Here is a 27,959-nt window from a genome sequence, read left to right as displayed (position 1 = left end):
AATAGCTGCTTTTGTTTTCTTTATTAAAGTCAGGAACACGATAAATGCTTAGTAGCTCTGTGCATATTAATCTGACATGTTTATTAAAACTTTTATTTCTTAAAGCATTTCTCAGCCTTTTAGCAGTGTTCTAGGCACATGTATTGGCTACCTACTTGGTCATCACTTAGCAGCCATTCAAGAATTTTAAACTTTTCTATGTTTTCAATTAATTATTTAAAAAGTTGGAATGCTGAGTGGCATACATTAGCATAAGCTTAATGCAAAGCAAACTTAGACATAAGAAACAAATTCTAATGCAGAAGTTTTAAGGGGTATTATTTCCTTGTTTTTGACCCCCCAAATCTGTCTTAGTTGTGTTGATCAAGAATTGGTGGATTTGAGGACGTAAATGAAAGAAATAAAAGGATTTGTTTAATTATTGCACTCAGGCTTTAAAGTAAGAACTATATGATATAGTTTTTATTTTTTTTTTTTTGCGGTACGCGGGCCTCTCTCTGTTGTGGTCTCTCTGGTTGCGGAGCACCGGCTCCGGATGCGCAGGCTCAGCGGCCATGGCTCACGGGCCCAGCCGCTTCGCGGCATTTGGGATCCTCCCAGACCGGGGCACGAACCTGTGTCCCCTGCCATCGGCAGGCGGACTCTCAACCACTGCGCCACCAGGGAAGCCCAAAGTATAGTTTTATTAGTTTGTATGTTCTGCAGAATCTTGACTGCCCAGTGTATTAATTAAGAGGAATGATTGTGTCATGCTTCCCCTTTCCCTCAACAAAAGCATTTTATATATGTATTCTCTTCTGCAGCTGTACTCTTTTTGCTATGACCAATATTTGGTGTGTGGTAGGACTTTTTTTTTTTTTTGGTAGGACTTTTTAAAACCCCCTTTGCCCTGGAAAGTCACTTCTTCCACTGTTGAGTCAGAGCTGAAAATATCTCTGTTGCATGGCACCCTAACATTTCCTGCAAAATTCCATTAAACATTCCCACCTTTTACCCAGCATTGACTTGTAGATCACTGCTATTATTTGTGGAGTACAAACAGAGAAGATTATGTTTTCATAGGACTTATCGTGAGTGTGAATCCACTCTGTTTATAGAGAAGCAGGCTGCATTGCCCCCTACCCTTTTTCAAAAAAAAAAAAAAAAAAAATTAAATAAATAAATAAAAAGAAAAAAGTAATGGAAAAGAATGATCCAGAATTTGGGTCCCATCTTGCCAGGTAATCAGAGAGAAAAATATAACAGCCACCTGTGGTTGATCCAAACTTCTTGTCGTAGAAAAAATATTTAGAAGTAAATTTAGAACCTGTGTTCGAGGACATTTCCCTTTGGTTAATGAAGATGTGGTTTTAATGTGAACAAAAGAGGATTTATAAGCTGACAGAAGGTGAACTATATAGGTGATATTTGGGTATAGAGATTGGTCAAAACAGATCATATCAAAGCATGTCAAGAAATAACATACTTGTTCATGATTTAGTTGTAAGCTTCTTGTTAGCATTCATTTGCACGTTCTTTTCCCCTAAATGTTTATTTGTAAACATATATGCAGTTCACTGTATCTCATACTTTAGAGAAAAAGCATTCCAATACTTTCTTCCAGTGAATTCTTAGGCATAGGTCAAAGGAAGTGTTATGATGCTGTTCAACAGAGATATTTTATGTTGATGGGGGAAAAAAACCAAAGTAGGGTTGAGGTATCTGAGACCCACCTCTCCCCACTTTGGCAGAGGTGGGCAGTGGGTGCCAGGGATGGTTAAATACAGGAGTTTGGAACTCACAGTTTGAAAATCACTCATCTAAGTGATCTATAAGGTTCTTCGGAAAAGTGTTGTCTTTTGGTATCTTATATGAGATTGTTTAATGCCTGTGAGTGTAAATTATTTTAGTTTATTTAATGAAAGAAATTGTAACTTCTGACATGTTCCCAAGTTACTTTCATTGCTTATCTTGTTAACTTTGTTTTTTCATGGTGACTTTTTGGAATAGTTGATGTCCTCCTTTTGTATGATGTAATATTGTGGTTTATGTGGTTGAAATGTTGTTTTCTGCTACCTGCAAAATTTTAAGAACTTCCAGAAGTTCATTGTCCCCAGAATTTGTGCAGTGAGTTCCTTCATGGGATATAGTCATATCCAGGCAGAAAAAGTACACGTTGAAACCGTCACTTAAAGAATTTGAGGATCTGATGGGAGATTTGTCCAAGGCTCTGTCCAAGGTTCTCTCCAGCCCTGAGACCATAGGATTGACTGAAGAGGAGGAAGGGTGTACCCACAGGATGCTGAGGAAGCAGCATCAGCATGAACACTGGAAAAGGCGCATCTGGAGAGACCTAGAGAGTGGGTCTGTTGCTAGTGCTTTTTGGCTAAGCTCCTTGCCTAACTTTTTACCTCAGTTTCCTCAACTGTGAAATAGAGATATCTATTAATTGGAGGTATAGTGTGGTGATTAAGGACGCTTTGGATCAAGACAGACCTGAGCTGGTTTTACCCCTTAGTACCTTGAGGCAGTTTCTTAACGTCATTCAACTCATTCAGCGTTGCCTGTAAATGGGAGTAGAATTAATGTCCTCGGGGAATTGTTTGAAAAGATCCCATAGATGATGGATTCAATTGCTTAATAGGGGGCCTGGCAGTGCTAGTTACCCTCCATCGTCAGCACCATCATGTTCCTCCTCAAATGGGTGGTTAGGAGAGCAGGGATTAAAAAGGTATTTTGGAAAGTACGAAGTGTTCTGTAAATTTATTATCATTTCTTATATATTTGTGGGTTTCCTAGTAACTGATTTTGAAAGCGATATAAAGTAACTTTCTCAAACACTGTTTTTCTTCTCAGATTAGGGTTTAGAAAGTATGTCTTCTATCCACCTCACTTTTTCTCACTTGTACCATGTGCTGTGTCCCCAGGTGAAGCAGGCAGAGCGCAGTGAGGCGCCGGTCGCTGCCGCCATGCCGTTCCCATTTGGAAAATCTCACAAATCTCCTGCAGACATCGTGAAGAACCTGAAGGAGAGCATGGCCGTGCTGGAAAAGCAAGACATCTCTGACAAAAAAGCGGAAAAGGTATGTATTTGGCTTTATTTTATATTTTTAATCTTTTGATTAGGAGCAAATGTAAGACAAGTTATGAAGTGATTTCTAAAAATCAGTAAATCCCAATTTGGGTTTATTTGGGGTTTTTAAAATTTAGTCCTAAAGTGGCATTTGCTGGTGCTTAAACACCACGTGTTTTCTCCTGTACTGCCATCTAACAAATACATTTTTGACTTTTTTCTCAGTTTTTCATTTGAGGTTTTCAATTCTATTTAAATTTCGGGTTTTTTTTTTCATTGTTGATGTAGTTTATCTCATTTCTGAAATCAGTGTTTCCACTGGTAGTCCTCTTAGGGAGATAACCTCTCCTGATTTTCTTTTTGTGTTCTCTGTATCCATGACAAGTATCTTCTTCTACCCAGTCACCACAGTCCAAAACCTGACTTTCATACCAATCTGTCCCCCCGCCCCAAAAAAATCATCTTTCAATAAATAGTATGAACCCCTACTTCCTAAGGGGTTTATGAATTGATCCCGACTTCCATTCCTACTTCACGAAAATCCTCATGACCTTTTTTATGGACCTTAGCAGTAGCCTCTTTAGGGCTCTTTCTGAAATATCTCCCCTGCTTTAAACCTTCAGTTCAGCCTTCTCACATAGCACACGAGACCCTTTGTGACCTGGCCTGTGCTTCTCTAGGTGAATTTCAACCCCTTTCTCCCTTTTTCTGTATGCTCTAACAATCTCAGCTTGTCTCTGTTCATTGAAAGCAATTAATAGCAAACAATTAGCCATACTGTCTTTGTCTTGTTTTCACCCCCGCACCATTTTCCCCTCAGCCCCCATTCATTTTTCAGAACCACCCAATTCATTTCTTTTTCCTGTATGGCTTCCCAGAATATTCCGTCTCCCGGCCTTACCCTTACACTCTAAAATGAATCTACCATTTGGCCACCTCCTTTGGAAATGGCAGGAGTGCTGCCATCTTCAACATGAATTTATTTGTGTCATATTTTTTCTTCCTTACTAGACCTTGAGCTCTTTGACCCATGTGTCATTTCTGGCCCACCTGTGCCCTCCACAGTACCTGTCTCCCATGGGCTGGATGCCTGATGATTCACTGGATGAGTGTTTTGATTGGAACAGGATTTTCCATCCTATCTTTTATTTTAGCAGGTTGTTTTTTGTTTTGAGTTGACACTTAAACTGCTTAATTTCTACCATCTTTTTAAGTCTAAGACTGTGGTTTACCTGTATTCTTATAAAGAAAGGAATTTCGCACTCGTGGGATTAAGATTTGTAATTATAGGCTATTTAGTTGTATCTTTCTGTCATTGGAAGCAATCTACAGTTAGTGAAATTTTCTATAATTCAATTTTACTTTAGATCTTCCATGGAAATTCTAGACAGTTTCTTGTGTACCTTAGTAAGAGATGTAGATAAATGTTAATAATATGATGAAACTAACTTCTTTTAAAGATGGCTGTTATGTTATTTTGGTTGAAGTACATGAAGAAAATCTGACCTCATACAGATGCATAATTGGAAAAGAGAGGAGTATTTTAATAGCCTTTCAGATAATTTTGAATATTTTTTGATATTACAGCAAAATTCAACAGTTGATAGTTTCTTGGTTGTAATAGACTCAAACTGTATAAATGAACTTTTCGTACTCAGTACTTTGAAAAGGTCCTTTATCCATGCATGACTTTGTAACATGCACTGGTCATTTAGAAAATATTGGATCACTGAGTTACATACATCTTCCAAACGTTGACACATTATTCAATATCAAAAATTCACATTTTAAAATAGCACCGCTATGATCTCATCAGAAAAGTATACATTTTGGAAAGTGGTCAAACTTACTTATGTTGTATTCAAATTTCAAAATTCAAATCTGGCAACAAATACTGTTCGTTGGTTGTTTTCCTTAAGGAGACAAGTTCACTTTATTTTTGAGAAAATGTCTGCCAGATATACAAGCCGGAATAATTTGTTAGTTTTTCTTTCAAGGAAAAGTGATGTTCCATAAAGAAAATAGTTTGTTCAGCTCATAGCTCAAACATTATCATACAAGTACTTTTCTTCAAGACAAGCAGTCTTCAGTAAGGGGCAGAAGGTGCTTTATGTGTACTTCCTATTTATCACACCAAGTGTTAAAAAGTTGTATGTATACTCAGGTCAAAATTTAATAAAATGAATTTTTTTCCTGCTTTCTCATGACACTCTTAAGTGAAACAGTTTTTTGAAGCTGAGTGCGTGATGATGAAAACTACAACGATAACTACTACAGTTTGTTGTCACTGCCTTGACTCAGGCTAGAGGTCAGCACCATCAGTGCAAATGGCAACGGTGGAAAAAGGCAAATTATGTGTTTACATTGATATGAAAGCAGTTTTGACCTCATGGACCCCTTGAAAGGGTCTCAGGGAACCTTTTTTGGTAACACAGAGGTTGAGAATTCTTGCTCTAAACCTAAGCAAGAATAGACCTCCTGCTAAATAAAGCAAAGAAAATTAGTTAAATTTATGAAAAATAAATTTTATTTCAAAGGAAGGGGACAACTCTGAAGATTGAGGAGCAATCAATGCAAATTACTTATCCTGAAATAGATTAGAAATAGGGAGGAAAACCCTGAACTTTCTGATTTCACTGTCTTATCAAGATTCAGAAGGAAATAGCACTAATGCAAGTGGTGAAGAGGGAATGAGACCTGAAAACAATGGAGAGATGAAAATATAACCTCTAAATTAAAAACCACAAAAAGCAACTTCGACATCATACTTAAGACTGAAAACTTGAATGTAGTCCCATTAAAACCAGGGTGCTTGCTATGACTTTTTATCTAGAGTTGTTCTGGAAATTCTAGGCAACGCATAAAGAAACAGTTTAGGAATAAAAAACACAGCTATTTAAAATAAAGAGGGGAAATTACAATGTTGAGATATTCATATATCTTTACAAAACACAAGAGAATCAGTGTGAAAATGAGAGTTCACTAGGGCAGCTAAATACAAAATGCATAGCTTCCCTAAATACCATCAAAACGATCTAGAAATTGTAATTTTTTAAAAAAGTATTTTATTTACAGTAGCAACAACAAAAAAATAAGGTGTCTGGGAATACTTTCATCAGGAAGTATGCAGAACCTATATGAAGAGAACTATAAAACCTTATTCAGAGGTCCAAAAGAATACTTGGTCCATGTTATTGGATGGAATATAGTTAAGATGCCATTTCTTATCAAATTAATTTTTAAGCTTAAAGCAGTTCCATTCACATCACAGCAGGATCTTTTTGTACCTTGACAAAAAATGATTCTGAAGTTGTGGAAGAGTTAATAAAGTAGCTACAAAGTTGTGCTGGAATTTAAGGAATATGAATTCTACTTTGTTTTGAAGCAAAACACACATTTCACACATCCACTCACAGTCTTTCCAATCATGGTTAATGATACGCCATCCTTCTAGTTGTTCAGGCCAAAAGTCTTGAGTCACCCATGACTCCTTTCACACTTCCCAGATCCAATTCATGAGCAAATACATCCACTTTATTGCGGGGGGGAAGGGGGGTGTTAAAAAGCCAGACTCTAATGACCACTTCACCCCGTTTTCTTAGTCACCACCTGGGTCTGAGCTACCATTATCTTTGCTCCGGATTACTGTAGTATTCTTCTAACTGGTCTCCCTTGCCTTTCCACAACCATAGTGATTCTTTCAAAACATGAGTCAAATAATATTTCCCTTAGAGTAAAAGTCAGAATCCTTACAAGGGCTGAACTAAGTTCTACAGGTGAAATCCTGCCTAGGCCTGTTTTTGTAAGGCTCATGAGCTAAGAATGGTTTTTACATTTCTAAAGGGTTAGTTTAAAAAGCAAAGAAGATTATGCAACAGAGACTTTATGTGGCCTATAAAGCTTAAAATATTTCCTGTCTGGTGCTTTTACCAAAAAATAAATGCCCACCCTTGCCTTGGTCAGTCAGGCCCGTGACCTCAATGGTCCCTTCTCCTAGTATTCCCCCCCACATTGGCTTGCTTTTCCTTGTGTACTTCGGTCACACTCCTGCCTTACGGCTTTTGCATTGGGCTGTCCCCTTTACCTAGAATGTTCTTTCTCCAACTCTCTGCTTGGCTAACTCCCTTATTGCCTTCAAGTCTTTGCTTAAATGTCACTTTTCACCCAACCCCCTATGTAAAATGCAGCCTAGTCCCTGGCATTCCTGTTCCCCCGGTCTTGCTCTGGTTTTCTGTGTATCACTTAACACTTTTAATATAATTAATGATTTTTTTTGTTGTTTTTACTAGTTCTTCCCTCTGTTAGAACATAAGCCTTCCAAAGACAGCTCAATAATTATTTTTTATTTATTGATAATGGAATACAGAGTTAACATAGTTCTGTCAAGGTAACTCTTCTGAACTCTTAATTTCTACTGAATAGGATAAAACATGTATTACTGAGAATGTTGTAATAATTTGTATGTTGAGTTTATGACCAATAAGAGAGGGTATCCCAGCCAGATATCTTCTGAGCTTTATGATGGTGACCAAGTATCACATTCCCTTGTAGTGCTACCACCCACAGAAATAGTGAGATAAATGACCCTTCTCAAGAGATCTACCCTGTTGGTCCTAGTATCTTCCATATAGTTTTGTGTTTATTAATTATCTTCCCCTGTAATTCAGGATGCTTAGTGGACACTTTTCCTGATTGGATGAATAATTATACCCAGTGGATCTGATTAGTGGATAACTCTGAGCACCTAGGCAGGGTTTTGGTGATCTGTTGCAGGATACTGTCCCCAACTTTAAACTTTTAATAACATTTATTGTCACTGATTTATCTGAGGAGAATTAAAAGGTTTAATTAGCAGAGCTTGTGAATGATAAAAATTGGAGAAGGATAGGAAACTCTATAGGTGACTAAATCAGGCACCAAAGAAGGGTCAATTAGCTGGGGGTAGTGGGGCAGGAGTTGGAGGAAGGACATGATTGTAACTGATAAAATGCAGTACAGATAAAAGTATAGCTCTGTACTAGGGTCTAAACAGATGAGATACCAAAGGAGAAAATACAACATAATTACTAAAAATATTTGATTAAACCAAAAGAAGGCCGAAAAAGAGGGGAAAATGGCTTTAAGGAACAGATGGAACAAATGGAAAACAAATAGCAAGATGATAAATTCAAATGTACCATATCAATAATCACATTAAGTATAGATGGTCTGAACACCCCAATTAAAAGGCAGAGATTGTCAGGTTGGACAAAAAAGGCCTATCTGGATGGACCTAGAGATTATCATATTAAGTGAAGTTAGTCAGACAGAGAAAGACAAATATCATATGAGATCACTTACGTGGAATCTAAAAAAAAAAGATATAAATGAATTTATTTACAAACCAGAAATAGACTCACAAACATAGAAAAAAATTTATGGTTACCAAAGGAGGGGTATAGCAGGGATAAATTAGGAGTTTGGGATTAACATACACACATCACTATATATAAAACAGATAAACAACAGGAACCTACTGTATAGCACAGGGAACTGTATTCAATATCTTATAATAACCTATAATGGAAAAGAATCTGAAAAAGAATATTATATATATGTATAACTGAATCACTTTGCTCTACACCTGAAACTAACACAACTTTGTAAATGACCTATATTTTGATTTTTAAAAATGGTTAAAAAAAAAAGAAAAAATCCTAACTATATGTGCCTACAAGAAATGCACTTAAAGTGACAATGACACAATTAGGTTACAAGTAAAAGGATGGAGAAAGATATACCATGTTAACACTTGTCAAAAGAAAACTGGAGGGGCTCTATTAATATCAGAGAAAAATAGATTTCAGAGCAAAGAATATTATCCAGGATAGTTATTTCATGATAAAATAGGGGTCAGTTAATCCAAGGGACATAACAATCTTAAATGTTTATGCACCTAATAACAGCTTTAAAATAAAGCAAAATAAAACAAAGCAAAAACTCATAAAACGAGAAGATGAAGCCATCAAATCCACAATTATAATTGGAGATTTCAGTACCCCAATCTCAATGACTGATAGAAGAAGTAGGCAGAAAATCAGCTAGTAAAAGGCTAAATGTATGTGACATATACCTGTGATCACAACGGAATTAAATTAGACATCAATAACAGAAAGAGCCTTGGAAATATTCCAAAATATTTGGAAACTAAGCATCATACTTACAAATAATTCATGGATCAAAGTTATTTGAGTGGAATGAAAACATAGCAGAGCTAGTGAGATGTTGCTAAAGCATTACTCAGAAATTTTATAGCACTAAATGCATATGATAGAAAAGAAGAAAGGTCTCAGCTTCTACCTTAAGGAAGTAGAAAAAGGAGAGCAAATTATAAAGTAAGGAGAAAGGGTATAAATAAAGATCAAAGCAGAAATTAGTTAAATAAAAGCCAGAGCAAAAAATAAAACCAAAACTGGTTCTGTCAGAAGTTGAATAAAATTGATAAAATCTAGCTAAGACTCATCAGGAGATAAAAACAATTACCAATATCTGGAATAAGAGAGCTGACATCACTACAGATTCTACAGGTATTAAAAGGGTAATAAGAAAATATTATGAACAACTATTTGCCAATAAATTTAACAACTTAGATGAAATAGGCAAATTCCTTGAAAGACACAAATGGCTCAAGCTCACTCAAGAAAAAAATAGATAACCTTAATAGCCCTGTATCTATTAAAAATTCAAAATTTAGTTAATAATCTTCCCATAAAGAAAAATCTAGGCACAGATGGCTTCACTAGAGATTTCTACCAAACATTTAAGGGAAATATAACACAATTTCTACACAAACTTTTCCAGAAAATTTATGAGGAATAGTTCTTAACTCATTCTATGAGTCCACGATTATCCTGATACCCAAATCAAAGACGTTACAAGAAAACGACAGAATAATATCCCTCATGAACACAGACGCAAAAATTCTAAACCAAATTTTAGCATTCCTGATAAAAACTCTGCAAACTAGGATAGAAGAGAACTTCCTTGACCTAGTAAAGGGCATCTATAAAAACCCTATGGGTAGAGAATGGACTTGAGGACAGCGGGAGTGGGGAGGGTAAGCTGGGATGAAGTGAGAGAGTGGCATGGACATACATACACTACCAAATGTAAAATAGCTAGTGGGAAGTAGGTGCATAGCACAGGGAGTTCAGCTCTGGGCTTTGTGACCACCTAGAGGGATGGGATAGGGAGGGTGGGAGGCAGGCGCAAGATGGAGGTGTTATGGGGATATATGTATATGTATAGCTAATTCACTTGTTATAAAGCAGAAACTAACACACCATTGTAAAGCAATTATACTCCAATAAAGATGTTAAAAAAATCCTATGGGTAGCATTATATGTAATGGTGAAAGGCTCATTTATCTCTAAGATCACTAATAAGACAGGGATGTCCACTTTCACCTCTTCTATTCAACTTTGTACTTGTAGATTGCAGACTATGCAGTCAGGCAAGAAAAAGAAATAAAAGGCATGGAAAGAAAGAAGTAAAAACCTGTATTGATGACATGATCACCTACTCAGAAATGAAGGAATCTACAAAAACCGTAGTTGAGTTACTGTATGAGTTTAGCAAGGTTACAGGTTATAATATTGATATACAAAGAGCAATTGTATTTCTCTATAGTAGAAATGACAGAACCAAAGTTGAAATTTAAGAGTATCATTTGGAATAGCATCAAAAAATATGAAACACTTAGAGATACTCTGACAAAAGAAATGAAAGACCTGCACACTAAAAACTACAAAATATTGCTAAGAGAATGAAAGACCTTAGTAAGCGAGAGATACACCTTATTCATGGGTTGGAAGACTCAATATTGTTAAAATGTCAGTTCCCTCCCAAATGATTTATAACTTCATTGTAATCCCAGTGGACTTTTTAATAGAAATTGACAAGTTGGTTCTAAAATATATATGGAAATGCAAAAGACCTAGAATAAAACAGCTTGGAACAAAAAGTTGGAGGGTTCACACCATCTGATTTCAAGAATTATAAAGCTGGAGTAATCAAAGCAGTGTGATATCAACATAAAGACATATTAGATAGACAAATAGATCAGTAGAACAAAATAGAGAATCCAGAAAGAAACCTACACATGTATGGACAATTTTTGACAAAGGTGAGAATGCAATTCAGTGGAGAAAGGACAGTAGTTTCAACAATTGGTGCTGAAACAATTTGATAGCCACGTGCAAAAAATATGTTGGACCCATGCCTCATACCATATACAAAAATTGATTCCAAATGGATCACACAACTAAATGTAAAACCTAAAATTATAAAGCTTATAGAGAACAGGAGAAAAATCTTCATGACGTTGGGATAGGCAAAGAATTCTTAGATATGACACCAAAAGCATACTCAATAAAAGAAAAAAATAATAAGTTGGAATTCACCAACACTAAAACCTTCAACTCTTCAGAAGACACTGTTGAAAGCATGAAAAGACAAGTCACAGACTGAGGAAAATTTTTGCAAAGCATATATTTGATAAAAGGTTACATCGAGAATAGGTGAAGAAATCTCAAAAGGAAAACAAACAATCCAGTAAAAAAAAAAAAATGGATTAAGTATATAGTTCACCAAAGCTGATACACAGATTTCAGATAAGCACTTGAAAAGATATTAATCTTAGGAAATTGCAAAGTAAAGCTATGATGAGATACCACTTCACACCTATCAGTATGGCTAAAATTGAAAATACCGGCTACATCAAATGCTGGTGGTTATGCAGACCAACTGGAACTGCTGGTGGGAATGTAAGATAATACAACCACTTTGGAACAAAGTTTGGCCGTTTCCTGAAAAGCTAAACTTACATCTAGCCATTTCACTCCTAGGTATTTACCCAAGAGAACAGGAAATATATGTCCATACGAAGACTTCTACATAAATGTCCATAGCAACTTTATTTGCCCAGGTCTGTGAATAAACCTGTTGTGGCACATCCATAGAATAGAATACTACTCAGCAATAAAAAGGAATGAACTATTGCTGTACACAACAATATGAGTGAATCTCAAGATAATTGTGTTGAGTGAAAGAAGCCAGACTATAAAGAGTACATAATGTATGATTCTGTTTATACAAAACTCTGTGAATAGCCATAATGACAGAAAACAGATCAGTGATTGCTTTGGGGTTGGCAGGGATGTATGTGGAGGGTTAGAGTGGGGTTGGTGGTATGAGGGGATTACAGTGGAATCATGGTGGTGATGGGCATGTTCACTGTCTCGAAGGCTTCAGAGGTGTGTACAAAAGACCAGAGTTATCAAATTGTACTCTTTTAAATATGTGTGCTTTGTTGTATGTTAATTATAACTCAATGAAGAGAGTAAAAGACTATCCGTGTACCAACTGAGATATAGATGGCTTAGAAACCACAGATGTTTGCCCTGAGAATAAATAGATCATGTAATAAAGCACCTAAAAAAGACTATTGAAAACCTAGGTTGCAATAATAGAAAAACACTAAATTCAAAATGATCATCTGCTTTGTGTAGATAATAAGTCCATATTTGAGGATGTAGAGAAACCAGAGTGTATTGAGAGGGGAGTGACCAGGTTAGTACAGAATTCAAAGTTCTGCCATGAGAAACAGTTGAATGAACTGGAGGTGTGATGTAGAGAAAGAATAAAATTTGAGCCCTAGAGCTCTTAGTAAAATGTTTTTAGGGGATCATCTAATATCAGATAAGGGAAGCTTCCAGACAGTGACAGGAGATAGAATTAAGGCCCCGTGAGTGGAGGAAAAACAGGGAGTCCAATTTCATCCTGATATTAGGGAAAATAATAAGTAGAAGTTGGCTTCCATGGGAGATCGCAAGGTTCCTGTTTCTGGATGTGTATTGGTGTGGGCTAGGTGGTCACTTAGGTCTTTTAGAAGGAATTCAAGCTTTGTACGATTGACACATTGTTATATCCAACGCCATATTTTGCAAGGTGCCTTTGTAGAGAATAGGCCTCCGTCTTATTTTGAGGTAGAATTATTTGTTGTTATTATTCTCACGATCCACATGAAGAAAGCTCTTGTTTCCTAGAGCACCTGTTATATTAGAATCAGAGGTGGTATTCACTCCTAGCTCTGCCAAACCCATGGTAAAATTTTGTCTGTTTTTGCTTTATTCATTATATCCATGGGCATTTTCTCACTCATTTCTTGTGATCTTGTAGACAAAATGATAAATATAACGTTTGAGTGTTTCTTTCTTTGTAGTGTGTTGATGTTTTTACTTGTTCTGTATGGTAGGTACACGGTTGCCATATTAAGACTTGTCTATAATACAAATAGATTACTCCCTTAGGAACTGTGCCATACCTTTTAAAGAGAATTTGAAAACTACTTTCCTTATACTTTTAGAAAACACGGTTTATCTTACCATCCCTATTTTTAGGTAATTGGGGCATGGGCGTGGGGTGGAGTGGAATTTGTTCTTTCATTGCTGACAGCCCCATAGATCTGCATACATAATGACTGGTTACACACTCTGCCCACTGCATGCTATGTAAAGAAGGTATAGCTGCCTTGCTCAGCTTATCCTTGGTTCCCTTCATCACTGTGAATGCATGTGTTCACAGTGTTGAATAGCTATATTCACTCATTTCATGAGAGCAGTAAGTTTGCTGGCATATTTAAGAGGGGGGAAGGGAATAGCCTTTTCATAGCATAGCCATTTAACAGTGACTCATAGTTACTAAACTTGTTTAGAGTAATCTTTGACACCAGAAGGTTATTAATAGGTTTTTTTTTTTAGTCCATGATCTTTCAGCTTAGTATACTCAGACATTTTCTTCAGTGGAGAGACACATAAGTGTGTAGGATTTTTTTTTAATTTAGAAATTAATATGATAATAGAATTGGTCTCATTATTAAGTATTTGGCACCAGCGATATTTCTCAGTTTACTTTTAGATTCCATCTCACATCCTTTATCTTAATTTACTTTAAGAACTTCCTTTTTTTAATGAGATCATCTAATCCCTCTTTGAGAATGAATTAATATTTAAGGCAGTAAAATAGATTGATATATATTTAGAGGACTTTGTTTAAAATGATTCTTTTGCTAAAGAGTGGGTATAGTGGGATAGGGAGGGTGGGAGGAGGGAGATGAAAGAGGGGAGAGATATGGGAACATATGTATATGTATAACTGATTCACTTTGTTATAAAGCAGAAATTAACACACCATTGTAAAGCAATTATACTCCAATAAAGATGTAAAAAAAAAAAGTGGGTATAAAGAAACTCAAAAAAAGAGAAGAATATAAGACAAAATAATAAATGATTTAAGCCCCCTCCTCCTCAAAAAATCTGGGTTCTTTGAGGCATTTCTCAATAATAATAACTAGTTACGTGTAAATTATACATGTAAATTATAAGTTACGTGTAAATTATACACTTGATTGTGTAAACTAATAGGGAACAGAAGCAAGGAAAATTCTGCTTAATCATTTCAAAATTGTTTCTAAAAAAGATGACTATAAAGAATGATTTGCATTTGAATTATGTTTCCTTATGCTGAGCTCCATTCTTACAGTAGTTAGCAGGACAGGTTTTTTTGCAAAAGATAACAATAAGAGTAATTACTGTCATCACTTCCATTGTCATCTTTTGCAGAAGATTCCCAACTTGATTGAATCCATAGACATTTTAGTGCCCTTATATATATATGGGCAGATAGATGGGCACGTGGATCAAGTTTTGTCCCTGTTCTTAAGGAGTTTATAAGCTAGTAGAGGAAATAGGTATGTAAAACAATATAGTGTAGAGATACTTGGAGGCATGAGTGAAATTCTATGGGAACCAAGAGGATAAAGCAGTTACTACCTCTGTCAGAGACGGGTACATTAGATAGCATTAGGTGACATTTGAAGTGGTTTAAAGGTGTTTGGCAGGCAGAGAGTGAGAGGGAACAGAATGTGAAACAGACTAAAGCATGGCATATCCAGAAAACAGTGACAAGTTTAGGGTGACTATAGGAGTTACTAGAGGAGAATGGTAGGAAGTGAAGCTAGAGATGTAGATTGTGGTAGATTGAAAAGTGCCTTATTTACCACCTAAAGATAGACTGAGGGAGCTGAAGAAATCTGTGGTTGTTGTTGTTGTCCTGCTTTGTTTTAAATCTTTATCGTTAGATAATTTTTAATTCACAGGAAGGTGCAAAAAAGTATACAGGGCGATCCCATGTACCTTACACCCAGTTTCCCGCAATGTTAACATTTTACATAACTATATACAGTATCAAGACCAGGAAGTTGACGTTGGTGTAGTCCACAGGCCTTATTCACATTTCACCAGCTTTACGGTTTTGTGAGTGTATGTGTGTAGCTCGGTGCAGTTTTATCACACGTGTAACCACTACCACAATCAAGATGCAGAGCTCTTCTATAACCGCAAGGCCCCCTCCTGCTATCCCATTATAGCCACACCCATCTCCTCTCCCCCATCTCTAACCCTTGCTGGCAACCACTAATCTGTTCTCCCAACCTATAATTTTGTTATTTCAAGAATGTTTTGTAAATAGAATCCTATAGTATGTAACATTTTGAGATTGGCTTTTTTGCCCATTCACCTTAATTCCCCATATATCTGTGCAAGTAGTTGTGAATATCAATAATTACTTTTGATTGCTGAGTAGTATTCCATTCCATGAATGTACCATAGTGTGTACATAGGGTAAATGTTTAACCATTCACCCTTTGAAGGACATCTAGAGTGTTTCCAGTTTGGGCTATTACAAATAAAGCTACTATGAACATTTTCATACAGGTTTTGTGTGAGCATACGTTTTCCTTTCTGTAGGATAAATGCCCAAGAGTACAATTCTTGGGTAAGATCATGTTTAGTTTTTTTTTTTTTTGCAGTACGCAGGCCTGTCACTGCTGTGGCCTCTCCCGCTGCGGAGCACAGGCTCTGGACGCACAGGCTCAGCGGCCATGGCTCACGGGCCCATCCTCCCGGACCGGGGCATGAACCCGTGTCCCCTGCATCGGCAGGCGGACTCTCAACCACTGCACCACCAGGGAAACCCCATGTTTAGTTTTATAAGAAACCCACCAACCTCTTTCCCATTACATTCCCACTAGTAATGTTTCAAAGTCAGAAATGGGGTGAGATTGGAAGTGTTGTAAAGATAGACATAATGGCAAAAGATTAACTTGATAAGAGGACTCTGATGACAAGGAAAGCTTAAGGGTAAGGAGGAGAAGCAAGACGTGAGACTAGATTTCTGAGGGAGGATTGAAAGGATTTGATGGGTGTCCACATTTAACTTCAGGTTCACATATCCTTTGGCCTTTCCTTCTACCCACCAGATATTTTTCAGAGCATGAGTGAATAAACTGTGGCCCAGGTCAGCCCATTACTTGATTTTGTAAATAAAGTTCTATTGGAACACAGCCATACCCATTCATTGACACATGGTCTGTGCTGTTTTCCTGCTGCAGTGGCAGAGTTGAGTAGTTGTGACAAAAACCGTATGACCCACAAAAAGAGAGCTACCTACATATCTAAAGAAACTTGATAAGATACTTCTTTTAAAATTTCATTTATTTATTTTTGACTGCGTTGCGTCTTGGTTGCAGCGTGCGGGCTTCTCATTGCAGTGGCTTCTCTTGTTGGGGAGCACAGGCTCTAGGCTCACAGGCTTCAGTAGATGTGGCATGTGGGCTCTAGAGCGCAGGCTCAGTAGTTGTGGTGCACGGGCTTAGTTGCTCTGCGGCATGTGGGATCTTCCCGGACCAGGGCTTGAACCCATATCCCATGCACTGGCAAGTGGGTTCTTAACCACTGCACCACCAGAGAAGTCCTGATAAGATACTCTTGATGAGATAGATTATAACAGGATTCTTATTTCGTTAGAAATCGGGGGTGTGGTGTGCAAGGCAAGTGTTGTTCTGTGTTTGTTTTGCCTTGTTTTTTAAGGGTTTTTTTTTTTTTTACCCATTTTTAAAAATTGAAGTATAGTTAATTTACAATGTTGTGTTAGTTTCAGGTGTACAACAAAGTGATTCAGAAATATATATGTGTGTGTATATTCTTTTTCAGATTCTTTTCCATTATAGGTTATTACAAGGTATTGAACATAGTTCCCTGTAGTGTACAGTAGATCCTTGTTATTTATCTGTTTTATATATAGTAGTGTGTACGTGTTAATCCCAAACTCCCAACTTATTGCTCTTCCGTTCCCCACACTGTCCCCTTTGGTGACCATTAAATTTGTTTTCTGTGTCCGTGAGTCTGTTTCTGTTTTGTAAATAAGTTCATTTATATCATTTTTTTAGATTCCACATAGAAGTGACATCGTATGATATTTGTCTTTCTCTGTCTTACTTCACTTAGTATGATAATCTCTAGGTCCATCCATGTTGCTGCAAATGGCATTATTTCATTCTTTTTTATGGCTGAGTAATATTCTTGTTTTGCTTTTAAACTTAATGTTCCACAAACGTGCAAAGGGTGCTCTGGAGAAGCAGGCAGGCCATGGTTTCAGGTGTTCTTTCTCCCTTTATCCACTTTTTCAATTTTACCTTATCCTTATTTGTATATTAGGGTTCTACACAAGATCTTTACTTTGAAAAATGATGGCAGCAGGATTAGGAAGTGTGATTATCAGTGGCCCCCAAAAGCACTTAAAAACCACTGATTTCGATGACCTCTAACATCTCTTCAACACTTAAGATATTGTGATTCCATACTGAGGCATCCCTTCAGACTTAACATATTCAACTCAAAAATTCATTTTCTCTGCCCCAGAATTGGTCTCTCTCTTCCTGACTGACTGGTTTAAGAAATATTGCCTTTCTGGCTCAAAACCTTAGAGTCATCAGATTCTTTCTCTTTACTTAAGTATCTTTTTGACGAAGTCCTGTTCGTTTGAAACCATTACGTGAGGGGAGAGGAGGCCGAAATTTGCAGCTTCTCCCTCTTTCCCTTTTTGTAAGCACTCTGTAGGTAATGTGGGAACGTGGTGTGTGGGTGCATATGTGTGTGCAAGAGATCTATGCTTCCTTCATTAAGCCTGATAGTCTTAATTGATTTCTATCTATATGAAGTGTTATGTTTTAGTAATATGTTCATTCCAAAACTTCAGAAAATTCAACAGAGTATAAAAGGCAAAATAAAGCTCATCCTAATTCCACTCCCACATGAAATGACTACTGTTAAGATAGTGGGATATCCTCGCAGATTCTCATGCATATTCTAGCTCTCTCCCTCTCTTTCTGGGGCCGGTAATTTACTAAACACGAGGTCATGCTATTCTAGGTCCTGGTTTGTTTTTTAATTTTTTAAAAAAAATTTATTTTATTTATTTATTTTTGGCTGCGTTGTGTCTTCGTTGCTGCGTGTGGCTTTCTCTAGTTGTGGCGAGCGGGGGCTACTCTTTGTTGCGGTGTGCGGGCTTCTCATTGCGGTGGCTTCTCTTATTGCAGAGCTCTGGCTCTAGGCACGCGGGCTCAGTAGTTGTGGTGCACAGGCTTAGTTGCTCTGCAGCATGTGGGACCTTCCTGGACCAGGGATCGCACCCGTGTCCCCTACATTGGCAGGTGGATTCCTAACCACTGTGCCACCAGCAAAGTCCCTGTTTTTTAATTTTAATGTTAACATCTTTGCATGTCAGTATAGATCTACTTAATTGTTTTTAAAGCTTGCCATAATCTTCCATTTTATGGGTACACCATGATTTAACCAGTTCAGTGGGATAACTTTTAGTTCTGATCCTTTGCTATTGTAAATGACACTGCTTGTACTTAACATCTTTGTGTAATTATGTTTCCCCAGGGTAAATTCCCTAAACGTATAATGGGTGATTCAGAGGGACTGCACCTTTTAAGGCTTTTTGATACATTTTGCTAAATTGCCCTCCAATAAAGTTGTACGAATATATTTTTCCACTACCAGTATATCTTCTAGAAGTCTTTGCCTCTAATAGGAGGGGAAAAGTGTTTCATCATTTTAAGTTAATATTACGATAAAGTAGAATATTTTCTTTTAAGGTTATTAGCCTTTTAATTTCTCAATTAGCCATATCTATACTTTAAGCGTTTTACTCTTGCTGTGTTTAAGTTGCTTTATATATTGGTAAGTTGGGCTTAACAAGTAACTTTATCTGTTAAAAATTGGGAGCCAAGGGGAGGGCAGACCCAGTGTTGTACTCCAGCAGATAAACCCTGTACCTCCATCTGTGATTAGACACCTCCCACCGTAAGGCCAGTTTGGGATCTACTGAGTAGTTGGGCCTTGTTGGGTCCAGAAGACGTGTGGGTGATAAGGGCCATGAGCACTTCAGGGATGTGGTCTGGAAGCATTAGCGGGTGAGTGAGTAGCTCCTCTGGTCTTCTAAAAATGTGTTTTTGTATCACTACTTGGTATCTCAGTGGTTGCCACTGATGACGGTAAAATGGTACAGGGATGGTTACTGTGGAAACATTGGGTTTAAGGCAAGAGATTTAGTATGAAATCTGAATTCTTGGAAGTCTTGAAATAGGCCACTTGTACAAATGTTTGGCTTGCTAGTTGCTTTTTTTCCACCTCGTTGTATTTTTTTAAGGAGAAAACAGGCAGTGGGAAGTCTCACAGCCTTACTTCTAATTGGGGATATCATTATGGGCACGATGCTTAAAATTTTGAGGTAGTTACTTGTCTCCTCACCCTGGGAGGGGAAGAAGTATAGTTCTGATATTGTTACTAGTGAGGTGAGAGTAGTAGGTGTGAACTTTGGAATATTGGTTACTGCTTAAGTAGATCCTGTACCTTAAATTGTTTAATTTTTAAGTATTTTTAAAAGATCCTAAGTAGAAATAAAGTCGTTATCAACTGTTTGTGGAAGTCAGTGAGGCTTCATGGTACAAGATTAGTATGCCTGCCCCGCACCCTACCCCGGCCTTGACTCTGAGAAGCTCTGCCAAGCCTCAGACTCTTTCCTCCATGACTCTGCTCATCTGGGTGTCCCCAGACTCCCACTATATATGTGGCTGCTTTGTAGAATCATACAGGGTAAACCACTTCTCAGAAGCCGCAAGAAAACAATCAGGAACTTAAAATTCTGTGTCTCTCACCTAGACGAGTCAGCAGTGTGTGAGTTAGTGAGGCACAGTTCACATCATTTTCCAGTCAAGTGAATGGGCTTATCATGAGGGGGGTGCTTCTCTCACATGTTTCTCTTCATCACCATGTATTTATTAAAACAGTTGGCTACTGTTAGTAGACTGTACCCATGAAACATAAGGCTTACTGGCCACATAAGTGTAGCATCTGTGTCTCAGAACACCATGTTCTACTGACAAAATGTCCTAGACAATTCAGTTATTTAACAAAATCATGAAGTCAGACCGTGTGTAAATCACTGTCTCAGTCACATTGGAGGGAGGAGGGTGTAAAGAAGTGTAAGCAAGCCCTTTCCAAAGCCCTTGAATGTATGTTAGGGAAATGAGAGGTGCAGATGAGCACTGCAAGGCCAGGGGCTGAGACAAGGTAGCAGCTGCTGTGGCATCAGGAGGAGAATGGCAGGAGGGGGGAATGGGCTGTGAGAGGGGAGAGGAGTAGGGTGAGCATTTGGGGTCACTTGAGAAGAGACAAAGCCTCCAGGGCGAGAGAGTGAGAGTAGATGAGGGGGCAGAAGACAATTGGGAGAACCTTTATTTGGAATTTGAGATCTTAAGAAATGGAATAGATCCCACCAGGCGTCGGGCCCAGCAACCTTGCATGAGGCCACACAACTGGCAAAATTGCAAGGGGGGACTTGAGGCAAGGCCAGCCTCCTTTTCATGTAGGGGCCCTTTCCCCAGCACACATATATAGAGCCATCAGCCTGGGGATTACGGAAGGCTGCCTCTTACCTGTGAAGTAGAAGCAAAATAAGAGGATTGATTAGCTTTTAAGACTGATAAAATGATTGCAAAAGAGTACCCTTCACCCTGCTTCCCCAGATGTTAACATTTTATGTAGCCACGGTGCAATGATCAAATCAGGAAGCTAACTAACATTGATACAATACTGTTGACTAAGCCACAGACCTTTTTCAAATTTCCACAGTGTCTGCTAATGTCCTTTTTCTGGGCCAAGATGCAGTTCAGGATCACACATTGCTTTTAGCTGTAACATCTACTTACTCTCCTTTAATCAGGAACAGTTTCTTTGTCTTTGACATCATGACCTTGACACTTTGGAAAAATACTGGCCACTTACTTTGTAGAATGTTCCTTAATTTGGGTTTGGCTGATGTTTCCTCATGATTCAATGCAGGTGATGCCTTTTTGGCAAGAAAGACCACAGAAGTGATGCCATGCCCTTTGCAGCGGGTCCTTTCAGGAGGCACACGAGGCCAGTAGTCTCAGTACCATTCATGATGATCACATGGTTAAGTGGCGTCTCTGTGTAAAAGTACTATTTTTCCTTTGTCATTTAGTAAGTCTCTTAGGGGAGTGAGCATCTTTGTTTAAAATTTCCCCAGGTGATTCTGGTGTATCTCCAGGGTCGAGACAGAGGATGGCAGAAATACATCAAGATGGATCAAAGAAGTCAAAGATGTTTTCACTAGGAAGTCTTATTTCCAAATGGGGGAGGTGAAGCTAGATGTTCAGATACGGAACAGAGAAAGAGAACTAAGTTCTGTTGTGGAAAGTGAAGCAGTTTTGAAGTATTTGCTGCTGGGAGTAACTGGTTGAAAAATCATTCCAGTTTGAAGGAATGTTTCTGGCTGGAGTGAAAGCAGTTGAACAGCATGAATTTTGGGGAACAGGTGTGCACAGGTTCCATCACCTTCTCTACCCTGGGGGCTGAAGTAGAGAAAGTCTTCAGTAAAGGACACCCCACATTGTTTAGGGGAGCAGGAGACCTGGAGCTGTGAGCACGGGCAGCCCTGAAACTTTGTCTTAACAGGACAGGTCACGCGGCCCTTAGGGAGCCCGGTGGATTAGGTGTCATGATCTCAGCAGCTTGACCATGGCACAGTGTGTGAGGAGCTGTGTGAACAGCTTACTTAGTAGGTGTGAGGAGACAAGCAGGGGGGTGGCAGATAAGGAGGATGTGGCCAGAGAGGCAGAGAACGTGCTGACATAATGCAGGCTGGCCGGAGAGGGGGGACTGGGCAGGGTCACTAATGTGAATGCTGATGAAGGGGACCACGTGAAATCTAAACAAGAACAGCCAAGTTTATTTACTCTGTATGTGGTGTCTTCATTCAGCAAATTCTTGCTGCATCGCCTTTTCTGGTGAATCACTTAATTTCATAAGCATTTCTGATCATCTTTTAGTAATATTTGGTCATGTTTATTTCTTTTTCCAGCTTTTTAAAAATCAACTTGTAATTGTGTTCAACTTGTAATGGGGAACAGAACTCACACAAATGGTTGAAATATATATAAAATTAGAAGTTGTCAATTGGAATATGAACTTCGATTGCTCTCATGTATCAGGACTGTTAGTAAACAATAAAGTTGATTAATTTTAGTTTTTCTTTTATATCATGCTGCTGATTATCCTGTGTCGATGGTAACTAACCATGGAAATACCCAGGTTTGGAAGTCACTTGTCCCCAGTGCCATTCTCTACTTCTCAGTAGTTTGAGTAGCCTTTTACCTGTTAAGCCCAATTCTAGCCTTTAGCTTTCTATCTGGCAGTGTTTGTGGCACTGGTTTTCAAGGCGTGGTTGGTCGGCCTATTTACGTGTGTAGACCTATACACAATACTTAGTTATTTGTTAGAAATCTTAAAAATTTTGGGGGGATGTGGGGGGAGGAGTGAAAGGAGGGAAACAGAAGCAGAAATTAGATAAGCCAATTGCTACCAACTTAGTAAACACTTTGATCTATTTCTCTCATTCCCCTTGTCATTTTGCTCTTAAAAAATTAAAATATGAACTGTAAAACTTTCAAAAAAATCTGAAATACAGAAAGTGCAGAGTGAAAGTATTCTTCTTGCCCCTCCCCTTGCCCTGAGCATATTGTACTCAGTTTGGTGTATATCCTTCCAGACTGTTTTCTCTGAGGAAACAGGGAGTTAGGTTCCTTGCTCACCACTGAAACTGTCAGGTAGATTCCCTCAACTTTTCTTGGTGAGGTGTTGCAGAGTGTCCTTCCTTCAGGTCCCTGGATCTGCACTACTTTTTTAGAGGAATTCCTTGACTTTATGGTGTGAGAACATCACATTTCCCTACATCCAGTGTTCATCTGGATTTTGTATCCCAGTGATCACGTATACTCATGTTCAGCCACTCGTCGAGCATGAATGGAGCACCTGCACGCACTGGGCTACTAATGGAGCAGAAGGAAACAGACATTCATTAGAAATACAAGGAAAAGCAGAGTTATATACAGCTGTGAGAAACACTGTGAGGCAGTACCAGGTAGTAGGAGAATGTATGATAGAATTGACTTGGAAAGACTTCTCTGAGGAGGTGATCGTTGAACTGAGCAGTGAAGGAAGAGCGGGAGTTGGCCGGGAGGTGGGGCGGAGTATGAGCACGAAGAGCATTGTGGGCATAGGCACCCACATGTGCAGGGGCCCGAAAGGAGCCCAGTGTGACCAGAGCATTGGTGTATAGATAGTGGGGGAGGAATTGCAGTGCAGGGTGAGGTCAGAGAGGTAGGGTCAGACCATGCAGGGTTTTATGGGCCATGTTAAAAGGGAATTTTCTCCATCCTAAGAGCAATCGGTAATTGAAGCATTTTAAACACAAAGATTTAAGCATTTTAAGACAAAGGATTTAAGCACAAATCTTAATCACATTTGTGTTATGAAAAGATCATTCTAATTGTGATGTGGAAAATGGACTGTAGGGAATTCAAGGAAACCAGTCAGTAGGCTCCTTAGTCATCCAGACAAGAGTTATGGGGACTTGGGTGGTGATGGTGGAATATAAATGGATGGATTTTGGAGACTTGGTGATGGATTAGATATCGGGGCAGGGTGAGGAAGAGGGAAGAGTCGAGGATGAATCCTAAGTTTCTGACACGTTAAAAGCATCAGTAGTGGCATCTCATTCCCAGAAATAGGGAACAAGGGAAGAACATAGGCTTTGGGGCAAGAGCATGAGTTCTGTTCTAGATGCATTAGGTTTGAGGTACCTTGAGACATCCAAGTAGAGACACTTCTAGCAGGTTGCTTAATATACTAGTAAGAGAACAGGATTAGAGATAGGAATCTGTGAGGCATCTGCATTGAGGTGTTCATTAAAGTTGTGTGTGTGGATGAGGTCACCTAGGGAGAGATGATAGAATGAGAAGAGGGCCCTGTACTCTGCCTGGAGGAATTCCCAATATTTAAATGGCCCACTCCAGGAGGATGAGCCAAAAAAGGAGACAGAGGAGCAACCAGGGAGACAGGAAGAAAAAAAGTAGGGTGTTGGTAAGTCACAGAGGACAGGGAGGAGCGGTTTTAAAAGCAGAGCGTAGCCAACTTCAAATGCTGCCGAGAGCTCACGCGTGATGAAGGCTAGAAATTGTCTTTAATGGCAGGCAGGTCATTGGTGGCTGTCTGAAAGCTATAAAGTACTGGCTGTAGAAGCCTCACGGGATTGGGCTGAAGAGTGAATAGGAAAGAGATGTGGGCAGTAACAGATACAGGGAGGTGTTCTGAGAGGCTTAATTATGGCTGGCAGTAGCTGGGAGGGGGTTATGGAGTCAAAGGAGAGCTTGTTTAGTTTTGTTAGTGGGAATCTAATAGATCATATTTAAAATTGAGTTTGGAGGAATCAGGTAAGAGGGGAGTCGACTATATGAGGAGATAAGGTAACAGACAGGATGAGATCCTGAGAAGGCAAGAGATGAGTGGAATCCAGAAGCAAGGAGGGTTAATATAGGTAGGTGAGTATAATGGTTAGCAGAGGAGAGAATTCGATGGTGTTTTCCTCCCCGCTCATAATGTAGGTGACAGTGTCATCTGCTGAAAGGGAAGAAGAGGGATTTATGTTTGAATCCAGGGTGCCTTTCTTCTTAGAAGCACCATAAGTAGCTTTCTATTTCCTTGCTTCTCTCCTCCATTTTTTAAAAACAGCTTTTTTGAGATACAGCTTGCATATCATAGTTCACCCATCTAAAGTGTACAATTCAGTAGTTCGTAATTTATTCACCGATAATGTGCAACCACAAACAACACAATCAATTTTTAAAATTCCATCTCCTCAAAAAGAAACCCCATACTTTAGCTATCACTTCCCTTCCCCCCAACATAGTGAGCATTTTGATCTTCATCTTTTGTTCATAGTGAGCACTTCTTCATCCTTTACTATCAGAAAGCATAGAGTATGGTCTGATCTCAGATTTTCAAAGCAGAGTATAAACTGAGACACATGAAGGGTTATTAAGAACCTCAAAACTTTGATCTAGTCAGAGAAGCAGACGGGGCTAAGGTCTATGACGTAGTAGGGTCACTGAGTAAATTCAGCAGATAATATATTCAGAAAACCTACTAAATGTCAGATACTTCCCTGTCAAAGAGAATCATCTCAAGAATAGAGATTAATAAAATGAAATTGTAAAGGCAACACATGTAATTAGATTATAAGAGAACATTTACTGTTGATAAATGGTTTTTATCTCCTGGTCCAGAAAAAGTAGATTCTGGGGTACTTACAATTTATATATGGGATGACAACAAACTGCTGTCAGAAATCTAAGACATTAACAGAATAGGGTAGTGACAGCAGACTCAGAGAGGTAAAGGGTCTGCTTACATTGACACTGAATAAGGTTTCATAATGGGATTATTAGGAAGATACTTTGTAAGCATTTAGAAAGGAAAGCAGTAGTCAGTAGAAATCAGCATAGACTTAAGTAAAACGGTCGTACCAAATTAACTTTATTTCATTTCCTTATATTCAGGAAATGTGGAGGAAATAGTATATTCTTATTTTATCAGAGTATTTAACAAAAAGCCTTTCGAATATCATTTGGAAATAAGTGTATATGTAAGTGGCTGAGCAGCCATGCCCAAAGATTATTTATAGATCATTACTGAAAAGAGCATGATGATTCAAAGGCATAATGTTAGGCTCCATTCAGTTACTTCCTTTTCGGCATTTTGGTTAATGATTGAGGCCATGCGAGGCATACCTATCTATCAGATTTCAGATGATACAAATATGGGTACAATAGCTGGCATTTTGGATGTCCTTCAGAATTCAGAAATACCTCCACAGTGTTGAATGATGGGCTATTAATGAGATTAAATTAAATAGTGAGAAGAGTTAAAGCCATCATTGCAGTGTTTATTCCGAAGATCTGGCTTTGAATGAATTATATGATATAATTGCAAAAATTCTTAAAGGTAGCCCTGAGCTACATTAAATTTGCAACATTTGCAGGGAAATGGTGGTCCGGTGTCCTGTGCATGATTCCATCTGGATAGAGTTCAAACATTAATCCTGTCTTTCTTAGGAGTATAGTTAAAGTAGCTGAGAGGAGGTTTTTCTGGAGAAGACTATTTAGGGAAGACAGGCAAGCTGTTTTCAATGAGGAGCCTTTATGTGGAAGAGAAGTTAAGATACTAACTTATCTGCAGTGCAGACCCAGGACCAGCCGACACTATAGTGAGGCAATGTTCGTTTCACTATGAAATTTTGTAACAGCTGTCTGATTCTGAAGTCTGCTAATCCTGCATTACTGGACACTGGAAATATTTAAGGTGAAGCAATGTGGTCATTTGGTAAGAAGATTTAGAAGGTTGTAGAAGGGAATACCGTGGACCTAGATGATTCTTTAGGTACCATTAAAGGCTGATGTCCTCTGAATCTGTGCTAAGTAATCTTCCTGAAGTAATTTCTGGTCATAAATATTTCCGTTTATTTAGCTTTTTACAGCCTTTATGTTTTTCACACATCTTTAGTATTCTACTTTGTTGGCTTATTAGCTATAACTCTTTTGGTTTTTTTAGTGGTTCTTTTAGGACTTACAGTGTATGCCTTTTAACTTGTGGTTTGTCTTCAAGAAATATATTATACTGCTTCATGTATAAAAACCTTAACACTGCCCCCCCTTGGAGCTATTGTTGCCACATATTCTTGTTCTACATATGGCATAACCCCAAAATACAGTTATTTATGCTTTAAACAGACAGTTGTCTTTTAGAGACTTCTTTTTAATAATGGAAAAATCGTTTCCATTTATCCACATTTCTGTCTCCGGTGCTCTTCATTCTTTTCTGTATACACAGATTTTCATCTTGAATCTCCTCCTGTAGGACTTCATTAAACGTTTCCTATAGTGCAGGTCTGCTGGTGACAAAATCTTCCAGCTTTTCTGTGTCTTAAAAATTCTTATTTCACCTTCATTTTTGTATAATATTTTTACTAGGTATAGAATTCTACAATGGCAGTTTAGTTTTGTTTTTCCCCCAGAATTTTAATGATGTTCCTCCACTATCTTTTGACTTGCATCATTTCTGTCAAGAAGTCTGTTATTTTTTGATTCTTTGTCTGTAATGTTTTTCCCCCCACTGGTTGCTTTTAGGATTTTCTCTTCACTGAATTTAAGCAATTTGATTATTCTATGGCTTGGCATAGTTTTCTTCCTGTTTCTTGTGCTTGGGATTTTTTTTGAACTTCTTGGCTCCATGGGATTACAGTTTTCATCAAATTTGGAAAATTTTCAGCTATTATGTCTTCACATATTTTGTCTGTCCTTCCCCCTCCTTTGGGGACTGCAGTTACACATGTATCAGACTGCTTACAGTCATCCTGTAGCTCACTGCTGTGCTGTCTTTTTTCTCCCTCTCTTTGTGTTTCATTTTGAATAGCTTTCATTGCTCTGTCATCATATTTACTAACCATTTCTTCTGCACTGTCTGCTCTGCTATTGATCCCATCCAGTGTAATTTTTATTTCAGAAATTTTAGTTTTTATTTTTAAGTGTTTGATTTTGGTGGGG

At 38.3% G+C, this 27,959-nt stretch overlaps 1 protein-coding gene across 3 annotated transcripts in view; it reads left to right on the top strand.

Moving 5' to 3' along the window:
- CAB39 (calcium binding protein 39) overlaps positions 1 to 27,959 on the top strand; it is an 86,562-nt gene that overhangs the window by 32,730 nt on the left and 25,873 nt on the right. For all 3 annotated transcript variants that reach the window (XM_024740495.1, XM_024740496.1, XM_024740497.1), the window contains exon 2: positions 2,907 to 3,062. In XM_024740495.1, the coding sequence (XP_024596263.1) occupies positions 2,949 to 3,062 (114 nt within the window). In that variant the 5' untranslated portion in view covers positions 2,907 to 2,948. The remainder of the gene's footprint in view (positions 1 to 2,906; positions 3,063 to 27,959) is intronic.

The sequence above is a fragment of the Neophocaena asiaeorientalis genome, unplaced genomic scaffold (assembly GCF_003031525.2).
Source record: "Neophocaena asiaeorientalis asiaeorientalis breed wild unplaced genomic scaffold, Neophocaena_asiaeorientalis_V1.1 scaffold388, whole genome shotgun sequence".
NCBI lineage: Eukaryota > Metazoa > Chordata > Mammalia > Artiodactyla > Phocoenidae > Neophocaena > Neophocaena asiaeorientalis.
The sequence above is the reverse complement of the archived record's forward strand: the minus strand, read 5'-3'. Positions and strand labels throughout refer to the sequence as shown.